The sequence below is a fragment of the Cataglyphis hispanica genome, chromosome 1 (genome assembly GCF_021464435.1).
Source record: "Cataglyphis hispanica isolate Lineage 1 chromosome 1, ULB_Chis1_1.0, whole genome shotgun sequence".
NCBI lineage: Eukaryota > Metazoa > Arthropoda > Insecta > Hymenoptera > Formicidae > Cataglyphis > Cataglyphis hispanica.
The window spans coordinates 3,738,573-3,755,774 of NC_065954.1; the positions used below are offsets into that span (position 1 = coordinate 3,738,573).

The 17,202-nt window shown below is 31.6% G+C and overlaps 3 protein-coding genes across 4 annotated transcripts in view; all 3 read left to right on the plus strand.

The window, feature by feature from the left end:
- Positions 1-1,888, plus strand: part of LOC126853166 (uncharacterized) — a 64,844-nt gene extending 62,956 nt beyond the window's left edge. Inside the window, exon 5 of the mRNA XM_050598710.1 lies at positions 89-1,888. Coding sequence (XP_050454667.1) covers positions 89-313 — 225 coding nt within the window. The 3' untranslated portion in view covers positions 314-1,888. The remainder of the gene's footprint in view (positions 1-88) is intronic.
- A 947-nt stretch (positions 1,889-2,835) lies between these two features.
- On the plus strand, positions 2,836-5,831 carry LOC126852921 (BTB/POZ domain-containing protein 1-like). The gene is made up of 6 exons (XM_050598219.1): positions 2,836-3,644; positions 3,811-4,500; positions 4,559-4,718; positions 4,852-5,009; positions 5,095-5,329; positions 5,424-5,831. The coding sequence occupies exons 1-6, from the start codon at positions 3,361-3,363 to the stop codon at positions 5,583-5,585; spliced, it is 1,689 nt and encodes a 562-aa protein (XP_050454176.1). The 5' UTR covers positions 2,836-3,360; the 3' UTR covers positions 5,586-5,831.
- A 1,140-nt stretch (positions 5,832-6,971) lies between these two features.
- LOC126852730 (uncharacterized) lies at positions 6,972-15,557 on the plus strand. Of its 2 annotated transcripts, none has more exons than XM_050597837.1 (16): positions 6,972-7,290; positions 7,372-7,474; positions 7,570-7,702; positions 7,810-7,923; positions 7,997-8,118; positions 8,206-8,402; positions 8,477-8,625; positions 8,709-8,774; positions 8,865-9,022; positions 9,119-10,066; positions 10,258-10,488; positions 10,590-10,645; positions 12,154-12,257; positions 13,937-13,981; positions 14,061-14,273; positions 14,479-15,557. In XM_050597837.1, exons 2-16 carry the CDS (start codon positions 7,433-7,435, stop codon positions 14,748-14,750), a joined length of 2,850 nt encoding a protein of 949 aa, XP_050453794.1. In that variant the 5' UTR covers positions 6,972-7,290; positions 7,372-7,432; the 3' UTR covers positions 14,751-15,557. The 2 variants fall into 2 exon arrangements, with proteins under 2 accessions (XP_050453794.1, XP_050453804.1); XM_050597847.1 differs by having other exon boundaries at positions 14,457-14,621.
- Positions 15,558-17,202: the final 1,645 nt, after the last annotated feature.

Here is a 17,202-nt window from a genome sequence, read left to right on the forward strand (position 1 = left end):
TATATAACTATAAATGTTAATAATATATGATCAAGCGGAATTAGGAGATATTAATATAATTAATGTGATAATTCTCTAATTCATATAGATTGGAATGGAGGAGCACAAAAGGCATCATCGCAAGGAACGCAATCCCGCGTTACCCAGTTACAGCGTGAGCGGGTCCGGATGGACGTTAGATTATATCATGGTGCGAAGCGGCTGTAGCTGCCAGATCATGCCGAAGCCGAAAAAGAAGAAAATCGCGGCGGCCAAGGCAAGAAGAGCGAAGAGCAAACACCGTCAATCAAGAAACCTAGAAGTGGAGACGTGAAAGTATCGATTTGTATCTTAATGATAGTACATTGTACGTGTAATTGTGTTATTGACTTGCGACTGACTTGGAAGAATGTTGGGCGAATGCGAGACTATAGAACAACAATACAGAACAAGAATGAAGAGTACCAACATTCGTCAGATAGTAGGGCGCAATGAAAACGTTACCAACGATCGTATTATCGATTTTCTAATGACAATTAACTACATTATTAATTTATTAGATATTACCGCGTGAAACGCGTCGTTTAGTAAATGCATTTGCCATCAATTAATAGATTTATACTTTTTGATACTTCGTTTACGAAAACTTTTCTTAAAATGTATTAAAACGTTTATAATTTCCTATTTATTATTATAATTATTTTAATAGAAAAATTTTTGCGAATTAAATGTAAGTGCAATCTTTATATATATCAAATCACTTGTTAATTTTAAAGCGATATAGCAATAAATTAATCATTATCGAACATAAATCAAGACATAACGAATATAGCAGTTGATTGATGTGGTGAGCGAAAATTGATGGTATAAGCGAAATATTTCAGAGTATCAGAATAATTTCATCATTAATTTTTAATACAATAAGCATGTGTCTCGGTGCGTTTCACTTAATTTAATATTTTAGCTACTAAATCTATTTTTCATTTTACCGGCGGCCAGTTTCCATTCTGTATTTTTACTTCTCTGTATATTATAAATTTGTATGCACTCAGTAATACATACGATATAGTTGTAATAGAATATATAATAATTTGATTAATATTTAACTTACTACATCTATGTATAGATGTATAGATCTGTAATGCACGTTATTGCATCAAAATAATGTGTGAATCATAGTCTATTAAAATTTATTTAATTAACTTAATCTGGTGCAAAGTACATGCACATACATACACATTTAACTAATAGGATTTATAGAAAGTGAGTGACTAGAATGAGTAAAACGTGCCAACACTTAACCATGACAATTATTGATAAATCTGATTATTGTAAGAGATGCGAAAAAATATTTGTAAAGGTATTAAGTTCTTTTACCTTCTGCAAATTTCCATTGTACATCGATATAATGCATATAAATAAAAGAAATTGAATTACAGTCGATGGATAAAAAAAAATGGATAAAGAATTTGCCTTATCTCCCTCCTGTACATTTCTTGTACAGTACATTGATAGTTTTGAGTTTTGATCACTATGCATTATTGTGATGCACAATGTGTAGCTATATTTGCAGAGATCTGTATTTTTAATTTATATGTATTGGCAAAATAACCCTATATTATTAATCATCTGAGAAATTTTTAATGTACATATTTTTGTGAGACATAAGCAGTTTGCTGTTTTATATCACAATATTTATGTATGTTTTATAGTATTAATGATTTTTTAATTATTCTCGACACACATATTCATTCTCATCATAACTGCCGTATATTAATAGTTTGAATGATTTCGAGTTGATAATTTGTTGTATTATATGTAACACCATAAATATACGGACATATTTTCTATATCATCATAGTATTGTAAACATTGTACATAAACATAATTAGTACATTTGTTTATAAAATTTGATTTAATCATTTATCTTCCTTCCTATAATATATGATTTTGTTTAAGTAAACGGTTGAACACAAGAGAAACATAAATTTTTAGTAAATTGTTTTGTTGAAAAGATCCGTTATCGTAGATAAATTTTCATGTTTCGCAAGGGAATTAGAAGTTTTCTGTTACTATTTTAGCTTGTTTTTTATTCTACCCACAATATTATCAAGAGGAAGAGAGAGAGAGAGAGAGAGAGACAACCGTTTTTTGTATGTTAAAAATAACGTAATAAATAAGAATGCGCACACATATTTATATACACGCAGTAATTCATTTAATATGTGAATTTATGATATTGAAATAGTAAAATATCAAGGTAATAAATTTCCTCTCTCTCTCTCTCTCTCTCTCTCTCTCTCTTTCTCTAATTATAATATATATAGAGAAAAAGTATATACAGTTCTCCCTCTTCCTATCCCCTCCCCCTCTCTCTCTCGATTATATTTCAATAGATGTTAAAAATAGTTGAAATAACAAATTACAGAAAATATATTGAAGTAGTTAATTAGAAAACAATGTATGATACATACATGATACATACATACTTGATAATGGTCGCACGATGCACTTTGCCGGGAAACACATAGCGGTGATCTTTATGATGGATATCAGGCACATAAATTCTGATCGCCAACATCGAAATCGTGATATTAATAATTGTGCACAATGTGTACGTTACAATAAAATACTTTAAATAACTTATCGCGTGCGAGATTCACTTTCAGATACATCCCGAAAAATACGGAGCGACTCGAGGTACGTCTTCACGGCTCGCGGCGCGATTCGGGAATGGCGGCAATTTGAAAACGATTCTCGAAGTATCGAAACGCTCGATTACTCGCAACTTCGGCTCGTCTGTTCATTGTTCACTGCTGTTGCACTCTCTGCACTCAATAATATGAAATGTGAGCATATTTTTGAAACGCGAGAAAAAACAGAGAAAATAAGTACGGAAAGTGCAAAAAATTAAAATCTTCAAGAATTGAATGTAGCTCAGTTTTAAATATTTGAAATGAACAAAATATATAAAAGCGCGAATTATGAAAGGTATAATCGAAGCGGTTAATTTCGCGGTATACGGATTTTGTGCGGGTACATTTCATCGTCGATGCCGCTCGTGCCGACACACGAGAATCCTATCCCTTCCAAAATCCCTTCACGCGTGGTCTTGGGGAATAAACGGATTGCAGCGAGGAGCGAGGGCGAGGATAGGAATTCAGTAAGATGTCGTTGTAGTGCATCGTCGTTCCTCGGTGCCTTCACGTTGAGCGAAAATTTGCTCTTCGTGTCCCGAAGAGGATCGCGATCGCGAGACAAGTCGGGGAAAAGAATCGCGCTCGGCAAACGCAGGGCCGCCGATTGCGTGAAGCGACGCGATTAAATGAGACGGGGCAGTACTTCGGCAAGTACTACGTCTCTCTTTCGTGTGGGAACGCTATGTCTACGGAGACCACCCTGAATGACGTGCCCAACGTTGCGTCGAGGCTGCAGAGCCTGCGGCTGGCGACGCATGGCGAGGACGAAAGTGACGTGACGGAGAACGCTACGGCTAGCAGTTCGACGGCCACCGGAGGCAATGGGTCCTCGTCGTTGCGGGAACCGCTGCGGAACATCACTCTCTATCGAGCACGGCGAGCGCTCAATTTTGTCGGCGACGAGGATCAACCGACGACGAGCTCGTCCGTGGCGCGAAGCGAGGCCTCGTACTCGAACGGCGATAAGTAAGTAACACCGCGACAATTTCACGTCAAACGTCAGTTTTACATAAAGTGAGATAAATGATTGTTTATATAAAAAAATGTTTTAAATTTATATTATTGTTGATATTCATCGCTCTATGATATTCATCGTTTGATACTCTAATTGTCATAATCTTAAATTTTTCAGCCGACCACCTATTAATGCGGCGAATACGTCATATTTGGAAGGGCGACCACAAAATACTATCGCCTTAGAAAACTCTTCTACACAAAATCAACCTGCAGTTACATATAATTGGCAAGGTACAAAAGCGACGATGCGCGAAAGGATTGTATTTCTCTTTAATAATGAAATACTGTCAGATGTGACTTTCCTGGTGGGAAGAGGAGGAGCGCAACAACAACGTATACCAGCTCACAAACTAGTCCTATCTTCTGGAAGTGCTGTATTTGATGCAATGTTTAATGGAACACTTGCTACAGCTTCTTCAGAAATAGAAGTACCTGATGTAGAGCCTGCTGCATTTTTGGCAGTGCTACTTTTTCTATATACTGATGAGATACAGATAGATCCTGAAACTGTGATGACAACACTGTATACCGCTAAGAAATATGCAGTATCCGCTTTAGAAAAGCATTGCGTTGACTTTTTAAAAAATAATTTGACCAGTGATAATGCTTTCTTGCTCTTAACGCAAGCTCGTCTGTTTGATGAACCGCAATTAGCCTCAGTATGTTTGGATACAATAGATAGATTTACAACTCAGGCCCTCAATGCAGATGGATTCACAGATATTGATATCGACACATTAATGATAGTCTTGGAAAGAGATACACTTCGTGTTAGGGAATCTAAGCTATTTCAGGCTGTTTTAAGGTATGCTGCAACTGTAGAATGTTTTTTTTAATTATATATATTTTTTAAATTTTTGTAGGTGGTCAGAGGCTGAATGTATAAGACAACAATTACCAGTCACTCCAGAAAATCAACGTCTGGTTCTAGGTAATGCTCTGTCATTGGTTCGTTTTCCACTTATGTCAAAAGAAGAATTTACAGCAGGTCCGGCACAATCTGGTTTATTAAATTATTCAGAGGCTAGTATTACAATACTTCTTAAGTACATATTTTTTTTATAAATTTTCTCATTACATTTTTAAAAAAAAATTTATAAATTTTAGAAAAGCTATATTGTGTGTATGTGATATTTAATAAACTAATATCTTATAGGTTTTATCTTTATTCTCATATTTTATACTGAATCCTAAACCTTCAGTGGGATTTCAAACAATGCCACGATGTTGTATGACAGGCAAGGAACAGACTGTGTGCAGATTTCAGCATACCAATAGTAGATGGGGATATTTTGGAACTAGTGATCGTATTCGGTAATTAAGTTTGAAGTCTATCATAGCACATAGTTAGCAATACTCATATACAATTGCCCGATATAAAATATTTAAATTTTTGTAGGTTTAGTGTGGATAGGCGTATTTTCCTTATTGGCTATGGAGTTTATGGCAGCACGCAAGAACCAGCGATATATGAAGTATCAGTGGAATTAATTCATACTGCATCGGGAAAAGTGATAGCTACAAATGCAACAAGTTTTAGCTGTGATGGATCAAAGTACACATACCGTCTAATGTTTAAAGAGTTAGCGGAGATCTTACCAAATACAATTTATACAGCATCAGCAACCTTCAAGGTTTTTATATCACAAACTTGCTATTTATTTAATTATTGTTATATATATCGTTATACATATTTTTTATAAAAAATACAATGTATATTTATTTCAGGGGCCATACTCATATTATGGCACAAAAGGATTAAGAACAGTATTAGTGGATTGTGATTCAGGAAATACAAAAGTGAAATTCGAATTCAGTAGCGAGTTGGGAGATAACAATGGTACATCCACTGATGAAGGTCAAATACCCGAGCTTATCTTTTACACGTAATATCTTTTGCATATATAATATTGACATTCTTCATGTTTGTTTAATTGGCCATTGGAGATAAATTATATATGCCGGGTTTTGTCAATTATATATCTTGTGATCATTTAAAGTACTTTGATTTAAGTGAGCCACACACAGGCATGCCAAAGGAGTTAACCCAAGATTTTTTCATAATTTTATAAATAATCTTCTTGATTTTACTGATTGCTATGATTAATAAATACAACATTTTGAAAAATATGCAAATTTTATGGTAATTTATAATATCAATGAAATTATATGCATTTAATTTTTCAGCAAATATATATACAGAATATTATATATATTTTTTTCCAAAATTTAAACATTAAAATGATTTGAATGTGATGGCTGTTAGAATTGATATATTATTAATTAATTAAACAAATAGGATGTTTAGAATTGAAAATGTACAAAATTTATGTTTTTATTGTTTTAATTGAGATCTGTGCAGAAACCAAAAATATAGTATAACAATATTACATAACAATGTTAAAAAAAATCATGATTAAGTATAAGAGGGGGACATGTGCATACTTTTTTGCCTAAATATTTCTTGTTTGGAATATGTACATCAACATATACAATTTACAATTATATCAAGCAAAATATACATAGCACTTCAATGCAAAATTAATTAATGCAATAAAGCCTAAAGTATATGGAATATTTTTTAGTACAAGTTAGTATTTTGGTAATTACAAAAACAACGTAGACTCCAAGAGAATCTGATTGTTACAATTAACTGAAGAATAATCGAACAAAAGTAATATAAAACTCTACTTTAAATCATACGCTATAATTCTCTGACAAAATAATATTACTTATTCAATAGTTTATTTCAATTTTATTTGTGTCATGATTCAAGAAAATATATTTAGATTTGATTTTTGTTAATAATGAATGGTGCTAGCTAATATGAGATAACATTGTTATTTGTTATCTTTAGCATTTTTAGAGATAAGCGTGTCAACTTGATACTGTTTTTCGTGAAATAGCGCATATACAAGATCTAATTTGTGATTATATTTAATTATAAATTTAGATAGTATACATAAAATGTAACATACATAAAATGTTAAATAATTAAATAGATTTATTCCACATATACAAAACATTATTTCATAACATCATCCTAATCTTCATTTTTTTTACAAAATTATATATATTGTATTTTTAAAAAATATTGATATTCTTTAAAGTGAATGAGATATGCATCGTTTATCTCGTGTCATTCGCAAGATAATATTTAAAAAATTTATTCAATAAATACGAGAATTTACCTACAGTTGGTTTTATCATAGTACATTTTGTCGTCGCTTGGTGACTAAGCTTTATATCGTCGTACGCAGCAATTGTAGTGGCGGTTGCATTGCAGTGCCGAGTGATAGCCTTGATAGTGTATATGTCAATTTATTTTGTTCAATGGTGTATTAGTTACGATCGAGTGGTTTGCAAAATTGAGAGAGAGTGAATTTGTATTTGTTAAAAAAAACGTTTAATTATCAGTAAATGATTAAGAAAAATGCGACTGCCATCTTTAATGTAACTTAAACACATAAAAGTAAAAAATTATCCATTTTATAAAAAGAGCGCGTGTGAGATTCTGTGTCAATCTTCTTTATACTGAAATAACCCATTCCAAAGATTTTTGTGCTATATGATGTTCGGTGAAACTTTGTGGCGCGTATGTTGATAGAAATTGTTATACATCTCTTTTTACCTGATATTATTATCCCATATGCTTATTTCTGATTTAAATTTACAGCTTGTGAAGATGGGATCATGAGAATTGCCATATTGCATACAGTAGTATACATTTTATCTCTATGGCTAAGGGAAAAATAAAAGGTTCTGACTCTAACAATAAGGTACATGTATATTATGTGCACTAATACATATGTGTCTTTTGTTGTATTAGATGTATCTTTTCTTAATTAATATATGTAATAACTTTTGCAATTAGATAGTGGCATCAAATGCAACATTTAAAAATGGAGAGACATATACATGGGAATTTGAGATTAACGAAACACCGCCTAGTGCTAGAACTTTGCTTACTAAGGGTTACACACAGGATGAAATTAATTCGTATTCAGGTATTTTATTTTATGTTGACATATATACATAATATTGTTACATTATATTATATATCCTTTATATAAATCTTTTATAAATCTATTAATTTTTTATTATGTTAATTTAGGAGCAACTGTATCAACACGTGGTCGTTTTATGACAGAACAAGAAAAGCTGCGTTGTCCGAATGAGAGACCATTGTATCTATATATACAGGGGCATACAAGACATAATGTTGACTGTATGTATTATATATTATTATTTTTTTTAATTTATTGAAGATTTATTATTATAATAAATATTTTATATAACAGTGGCGATCCAAAAGATTAATGAAATTATTAAAACAGAACATCAAAGTTCTTTAAATAGACCAAGCAGATTTACAAATGCTCCACCACCTCTTATGAGTTTACATTCTGGAATTACAACTGTGGTAAATAATATTTACATTCCACATTTTATTTACCATTACAATTTTATTTTTATGTAGCAATATTAATTGACATTTACAAATTATTAGGAAAAAATATGCATTGGTATTGAGAATGCACCGCAAGGTTTTGATTTACGTGGGCGAATACTAGGTGCTGGTGATGCAAATTTACTTTATATTAGGGGTGAAACTGGAGCAAATGTAACTTTAAGAGGTAGAGGATCCCAGTTTATTGATCCAGTTGTGGGAGTAGAATCTCCAGAACCTCTTCACTTGTATATAGAGTAAGAATTCCTGAGATTTTAAGCAATTTAATAATTAAATAAAGATAAGCTATTAATAAGATATTCTTGTTTAGACATCCAAAGCCGGAAGCATTGCAAAATGCAAAACAATTGGCTATTAATTTAATACAGACAATACAGTCTGAATTACAAACCTATATTCAACAACAGCCACCACCAGTACAACCTCAGCAAATTATAGAACAATCACAAATACCGCAAAGTATATATTTCATTGCCTCAATTTTCAAGATTATAATAATGATCTACAAATATTATGTAATAATATTTTTTCTGTTTATATAGCACAATTCCAAACTATGAACATTGGTACCTTAGGCCAACCAAATGTGGTTGCAATACAACATCAAGGTAAGATATATGAATTATAGATATATTATTAGTACCCTTTTACAAAAAGTATATATATTTTTTTAAATTAATTAGAATCTTATTTGGCAGATATTATACAACATCCACAAAGTAGTGTTGTAACATTGCCTGCAACAATTCTTACGGCTACTGTAGCTGGTACCCCAGGACCTGGTGTGTCAGTTCCTCCTCCAGGAGTTCATATACCATCTCATACTGGACCATTAGTTCCATCTTCACAAGCTCAGGTATGCATGATTAAATTTGAATTAAATATTTTGTTATTACATAAAATTGCTTGAAGAAAATATATTTTATAATATAAATGAATGTTCTGATTGAAGGAAATACAGACTTTTATGCCACCACCACCACATGTTGGACAAGTACAGTTAATCGGTCCTCCATCGACAGTAAGTCAAGTTCAGTATCAGATACATCCTGGTCAATCATTACAAATCCAGGGAATTCAACCAGGATCGCAGTCCTCACCACAGCCTATGGCTCAAATGTACGTCATGAGTCAACCGCCACCGCAAAATCCTGCGCAGCAAAACTTCATAACGAGTAACGCACCGGTGAGCGGAGCAGTATCGTATGTGTGCACGCAACCGAACATGCAAAGGCCTGCCACGCCGTCCCAAGGAATTATCGAAACTGTTAATGTCAATTTGCAACAGCCACCTCCTACAGCGCTCAATATAACGCAGCAACCGCCACCGCCGTTGTTGCACCTTCACTTTCCTCCTCCAAATTTTCCGCCGAATCAACCACCGCCTCCAGTACCACAAACCTATCAGATACAGTATCAACAGGTACAGGCACCTGTGTCACAGTCGCAAACCCAGTTTGTTTTGCAACCCGGCGAGCATATTGTCCCGCCTCAGCTGCAACAGAATCACGAGCAGTCTCAAGCTGTCGCCCAACACATAATACCTCCGCAATTCGAAGGTCATGCGCCACCGTTTCACTTACAAGTACCTCCTCCGCCGTCCGCGCAAACTTTTCTAGTTCCGAACGTCCAATCGCCTCAACATCATTCGCAACCTCCTCTTCCTCCCGCCGGCGAGATTCAGCATCAGCAAGAAGGTCCGGTGGAGCAGGGACCGTTACCACAGCCGGTACCACCTCCACAAATAGTACCGCCGCCGTCAATCAGCCAGATGCCAAATTCCATGAATATTCTTACCAGCGTACCGCCGCCGACGCAACCGCCTCCACCGCAGAACGCTCCCTGGCTCTATCAAGCTCAGCAGCCGCAACAAATGCCTCAACCACAAGGACAATTGCAGGTTAGATATTTCTTTTCATATCTTTACTGTTCATTGTACATGATTATTAAAATTAAATAATTTATAAAAAATGGAGTTGATCAATTTGGTTTCTAAGAGGTTCATATGTGAAAAGAAGAATATATAAATGATATATATATATATATATATATATATATATATTTTTTTTTTTTTTTTTTCTCCAATTATAGATGCAAATGCCGCCACAGAATATACCTTTTCATAACGTACCTCCACCACAAGTACAAACTCAAATACAATATCACCATCAACACATACAATATCAGAATGGTCATATACCAGCGCAAGTACATTATACGATGCAACCACCACATCAGCAATTTGAGCAGAAACCTGATTCGCCGGAACAGCAAAAATCTCATGGAATAAAGAGAAGGTTTTCAGATATTGAGGGAGGACAGGTAAAATATCGTTTGCCACAAATATATATTACATTATAATACATGATTATATGAACAATAATTGTTATATTTACATGATAAATTCTCTTGAATATATGCAGGATCTATCACCGTCATACCAATGTGCTCCACTACCTGCGCAACGTCATGGCACAGGGTAAGTTGAAGAGAATATAATTATTCTTATTCATACAGAAAGAAAGAAAGAGAAAGAGAGAGAGAGAGAGAGAGAGAGAGAGAGAGAGAGAGAGAAAGAGAAAGAAAAAAAAGTGAGATATTACAATGTATAAATTAATATAACTTAATAAAGTTATATTATATACTCCTTGTATACATGTAAATCATATAGTCTCTATCTATCTGTATATAATATAAGGAGTATATAATTTAATATGTGTAACTTAGTAATAATTTTTTATGTTTTAGTAATAATTTAATATGTTTAGTTGTGTATCTCTTGGTAGAGAAAACAGTTTGGTATGCTTGAATAAAGCAGATTTACCAAGAGTAAATAAATCAATACTATTAAAAAAAATTGAAAATGTTCAGTATATAGAATACTAGTGTAAATATGCATTAAATTTAATCGAGGATTAAAACACTTAAAAAAAAAAAGAGAAAAAAAGAAAAAAAAGTGAACGAAATTGATCTTATTGATAGAAAAAATAAAAATGAAGAAACATTTGCTTCAGACTGCTTATGCTTCATTTATAGTAAATGTTTATAAATAATTGTAAAATTTGACATGAAGAAAATGTAAGCTATGTGTCGTGTACTGTATAAACTATGTGCTGTATTCTTACAGAAATCTGCTTCTTGCATTATCTAATGAAGTATTGCAATAGTAAAAGAGCGGAAAATAAAAATATAATCAAATTTATAAAGTTTTTGTAATAGATATTTTTTATATTTGACTGATATATTTGTAGATAGATAATGTTATATTTTTCCGCAAAATTTTATAATTTAGATAACTATAGGCAAGACTCATTGGTTTGGTAAGATCCAGATATATCCTCATTGATAAATTATATTGCAGTTCTTAATGATAGTTTACCTCAAAGCAGAAACTTGTATTTTAAACTTTTTGTTTTAGTTATAAACGTTTGGCAATTTTATAATTATGGATATATGGATCTTGCTCTTCCACAAAATATTATTTCTTTTTTTAAATTTTGAATAATTATATAAATTTTTCTTTTTTATAGAACAATTTTATTATCTTTGCAGAAATAAAGTGCACAGATAATAATAAACTATCTTGCATTTTCCTCATGTTATCCATGATTCTATAACATTGGAATCATTAAATACAGCTTTTGCCAGAATCACTAATTATTATATGTTCTCTTAGTGTAAGTAGTAAGCCAAAAGAGATGGAATGCAACAATAGTTGCTATTTTGCAGAAAAAAGTACAGCAGCTAAAATAATTGACAGATTATCTAAATGTATGTTGTAACGTCTTGTGACATTACAATTATGTTCCTAAGAACATTCTAACGTAAGTTTTGATGATTAACTGTGATCTGGTAAAACCAGGTATTTTCCATATTTCAGAAGTATCCAAGGGTGTGCATCAGGTGATTTTTGTCTTAAATGCTTGAAATGTTTCTGTACAATCGTTAATTTTGAATTAATAATTCGCACCTGCATTGTTTAAGCAGAGAAGGTGATCGACAACAGCAAGTCTTACATGGTCCATCACCCATACCTGCGGGTCTGCAACATGGAGATCGAAACAAGATGCTAATGCCACCTCCACATCCAGGTCTGTAACTAAGAGTATTTAGTTTGAAAAAATGCTGGATATCTTTTGGAAATTATGAAAAATGCAATATATAAAATATTAAAAAAATATAAACCAGCACGAAGATTGTATTCTTGAAGAACATTTAATTTTTTAATCGTCTTAATCAGATTCCAGATTTCTTCTTGAATACAACTTTGTTGTTGGTAATGATATTTTTTATCATGTACATGATTATGGTGCATTCAGGTGGATGCAATTTGGAAACAATATGCAATAATCATTTATTTTAGAAGTAAAATATATTTTAGGTATCTAGCGTTGTTTTCTTAATACTCTTAGATTGTAGTGTATTATTAATATAAATAATAACTTGTGTTAAGCGCATATTATATCAACTTTCTTTGATCTTTTAATTTTCGTCTTAGCAAACTGCTTTTTTATGCATTTGTTGAGGATACCTGCCGAGACGGAGATCCGGAAATAAAATGGATTATTACAATCTGACACTACATAGAATGTGCTTTGGGGGGGTATATAATTATCTTTAAATTTATTTATTATCATTATTTTAGATTAGACAAAAAAGCACATATTATACAATCATAAAAGTGCTTCACGTATATTGATTTCAATGCTTTTTTTATAATATCTTTTTTAATAAATCTGCATTTTCAGATGTGCAAGTGTTACCTGTGATTTCTCACTTCAGTATTTGTTTATCCAATATTAACTATGCTTACACTTTATTAGGATTCTGTTAAGAAATATATATGTTACATATATATTTTTGAAATTACTATTTTAAGTTCAATATCTTGGACTTTATACTTCTTAGGTTAAACGCGGTCTGCACCCGATTATACCCATCCAGGAGGAATAAAGACGATCTATATTGCATTCGAACAAATATGTCTTATTTTGATATAGATTATATAATATTAATATGCGCAATGTATATATAATTAGAGAAAATGATTAATTTATAGATATAATATTCTTTATATCATTCTTGTTACAGTGGCCTGAATGATCATAAAAAAGTGAAAAAAATTTGAAAAATGTAGTTTTAATAAATAAATTTACTTTACAGATGGCAAATATACATATATATAACTGTATGACTTCAGATTTTTAGTGGAACTGATCATATTTATTAAACGGTAACCATCTAATATATATAAGAATGTAAAAATTGCATTGCTTGCTTTCAGACTCTAATACTGATTATAAATCGCTATGCAAATTTGGCAATGGTTAATGGCGTGAAATATTGTGCAAATATCTAATTTAATTCTATAAGATTAGATTTGGGAATTTAGAAAATTAAACTCTCTTTCTAATGCTACAGTCTCTCAAGAAGATGAGAAAACTGGCAGCAGTCTTCTTATAATATAGATATGATCTTGTTATTAGATTATATTTTGCTATTAGATTGCATCCAAATTTAGAAAAATATTTGCTTTTATAATTTACGTTTGTGATTGATGAATAGATATTGAAATTATCAAAATTAATTATGTTGAAAATAGCAAGTTTTATTATTTTACAATATTTCATCGCATAATTTACCACATATTATACAACATTATGTTGTGTGTATATCTATATATATATATATATATATATATATATATATATATAATTATTTAAGAATATGTCGTATCTTTCTTTTCATATCATCCATTTTAAACGTTTAGGTGAGAAACGGAACTTGGATCAAAAGCCCGCAGGTTTAGCTACAGGTATGTCGGGTATCGTATCATGTAAGAGATTTTATGTTTATGATGTAATTTCAGTGTGCATGATATATGTTGCAAACAGGGAGTGAGCAGAATGTAATGACGGAATCTGGAAATATTCTTGTCGGAAACGGTCCACCTCTACCGCCTCCGCCATCACCACAGGCGCCATGGCAAAATCATCACATGAGAGTTCCTTGGGGTAGACCACCACCGATTTCGAGAGAAGGAGAACCATCCACATGCCCCGGATTACCTCCTATTAACATGCCTCCACCCCAGATTAGGCCAAGAGGTAGAAACAATTTGATTTATTATCGCGCGAATCGTATAACTATTTTCATCTAATGCCTTAAATTTTAAACGCTGTTTATATGTTTTTTTGCAAAATTCAATATCAATTTTTTTCGTATCGAAGATCCGACATTAATTAATTCTTGTACATGTGATATGTGATATCTATTTAAAAATCTTCAAGGACGTGGTGCTGCTGTCCTCAGGTCTCGCTGACGGTAATCGTTCTCCTACTCAAAGCGCCGCATTAGAACAACCATTAAACATTGAGTATAATCAGATGCCACCCTACACGACGAAGCCACCTCCTTACAATGCGCATCCATTGATGCAGTCAATCTGCAATCCGCCACCACCACCACCGCCCCATCACCAACAACCGCGGCTACAGCATCCTCCTCAAGCAATGCAGCATTATCAGGTGCCAATCTCTCAGACATATCAGCCGCCGACATCCTGTCCACCATGGATGAATTGAAAGTTGTCGAACTTTCTTGTTTTAATATTTTGACAATGAATGATGAATTTGACTTATTAAACATGACGTTGTCATAATAGAGCGACGATTAAGCCACAACGATCTGATGTAAATGTGAATATTTTGAAGTGCAACATGTTATTTTTGCACTTCGATTGTTCCTTATAATAATATTGTAATTTAATAATCTATTTGTATAATAATTCTTGTACTCGTAGCTGTTATAATTTAACTATCTATTTCAAGGAAGGACGTTACTGAAAAGCATATAAAAATATATATGTACATGTTACAGATTATTTATACAATTAAAATCCTATATACACAATTTAAATCCTGTACATTTAGAGATAAAAGAAAGGTAGAGAGAGAGAATACACAATATAAGATTGTGTAATGAAAATAATGCCATGTTGATGAGAAAGAGAGATAGTTACTTATTAATTGCAGAGCTCTTGATATGCACGAAGCGTGACTTGTATAGATATAGTATACATTTAGAGAAAAAGAGATAACAGCGTTACTACTTTGGTCAAATAATTTTATTATTTCGCGAAGACCACTTGTTTTGTATCGCACTCGAGTAATAATTATATATATATCTTCCCTTTCAGCGATATATATCATTTCTCCATTTAGATTGATACAACATGTATAATAGTAATGTGTGTGTGATTTTTTATGCAAAAAAGAACATTATATATAAAACAATCGTGATGAAATTTGGAAGATTTATAAAAAAATGTATCGCGCCAAAGGCGCGTTATCTCGACTTGAGATCGAAACATTAAATTTATTAACTTTAAATCTCTTTATGAAAGTAATTTCTGTCCCAGATTTTTTTAACACACATATACATTGAGGAAAAAAAAACACGACTGATAGTTTAATTAATTAAAAATCGGAATAACAAAATAATTTATTTATTATTTCATATATTTCAATGAAAGATTTGCGTCAATTTAGAAAGACATCGCGAGAATTATGAAATAATTGATGAAGTATTATGATGCAAATATTTATGTGTTATCTATAATATAATCTATAATATAAGAAGTGCTCATGTATGCACAAGTATTTGCGTATATAAAATATCATCAAAAGTTTAAAAATATGGGATGTTATAGTCTAAATTTAAGAACTTATATTTGTACTGTTTTATAAGTATTTCTCGCAATGTCTGTGGAACGAAACAGTATGTAGGTAAGTACTATATATATATATATATACATATATATATATATATATATATATATATATATATATAATTATTTATAAACAATTTATTATTATGTAAATGTAATAGTAGAGGATTTTTCATCGATAACCTTCGATCATTCACTTTTGTAAAAAATGACTACCCTTTTTTCTTTCTTTCTCGTAACGTAGCTCTTCTCAACTTTGATAGCGATGCATAATCAAAACTTCTGATAGAGCAATATTTCAATTTTTCTAGAAGGAATCTCTGTATAGTCATCATGTTTAGATTATTGAATTATCGTATTTAAATTTGTCTTTATTTATTGCATTGGTTTTCTTCTCTCAGAAAGAAGCCTGAAAGCGGAATCGGTAGCAGTGACCAGCAAACCATACGTGATATATACATATAACATACGAATCGCTCTGCTCGAGATTCGATTCGAAAATGTTTTCTAGCCTCTGGCATGTGCTACAACAGTGATACAACAAAAATAGCGCCCACTTTTTTTGAATTTTGTATTTACGTATATATATACATATACATATATATATATATATATATATATATATATATATATATATATGCATATGTATATGTCAAAATTGTAATTATATTATATATGCAATTAAATATTGTACGATGGTAAATAATAACAGTAGGATAATAGCTAATAGGACAATAAAACAATAAACAAATATGTCATAAAAGATACGGGTGCCTAGATTTGATAATTTATTGCTTTTTCACTATTAATACTTCGTGTATCTTATCATCGGGATAGGGAGATAATATTATTTGGTATTATCTTTTAGCACTCGTAGTCATAATTTTATAGATTAATATTTATGTTATCTTGACCTCTTTTTGATTATGCTAATGTTGCCCGCATAATTGCATTTGGACGAAGACATTTGATTTATCAAACATGACCTTGTTATCAGAATGACGATTAAGTCACAACAATCTGAAGAAATGTGAAATTTTAATAAATATAATTTTAGTAAATGTAAATATTTTAGAATATAACATATGTCATTTTATTTGCATTTTGATTATTTTTTATAATAATTGTAATTTAATAATTTATTATTTATATAATAATTCTTAGCTCTTATAATTATGTACAATATATATATAACTTTTTCATTTACCTCTTTACATAGATATGCAACATGTACATATATATAACGATTGTTCGCATGCGATTCTTTATATAAAAAAAAATCCATAATAAATTATTATTGTCAATTA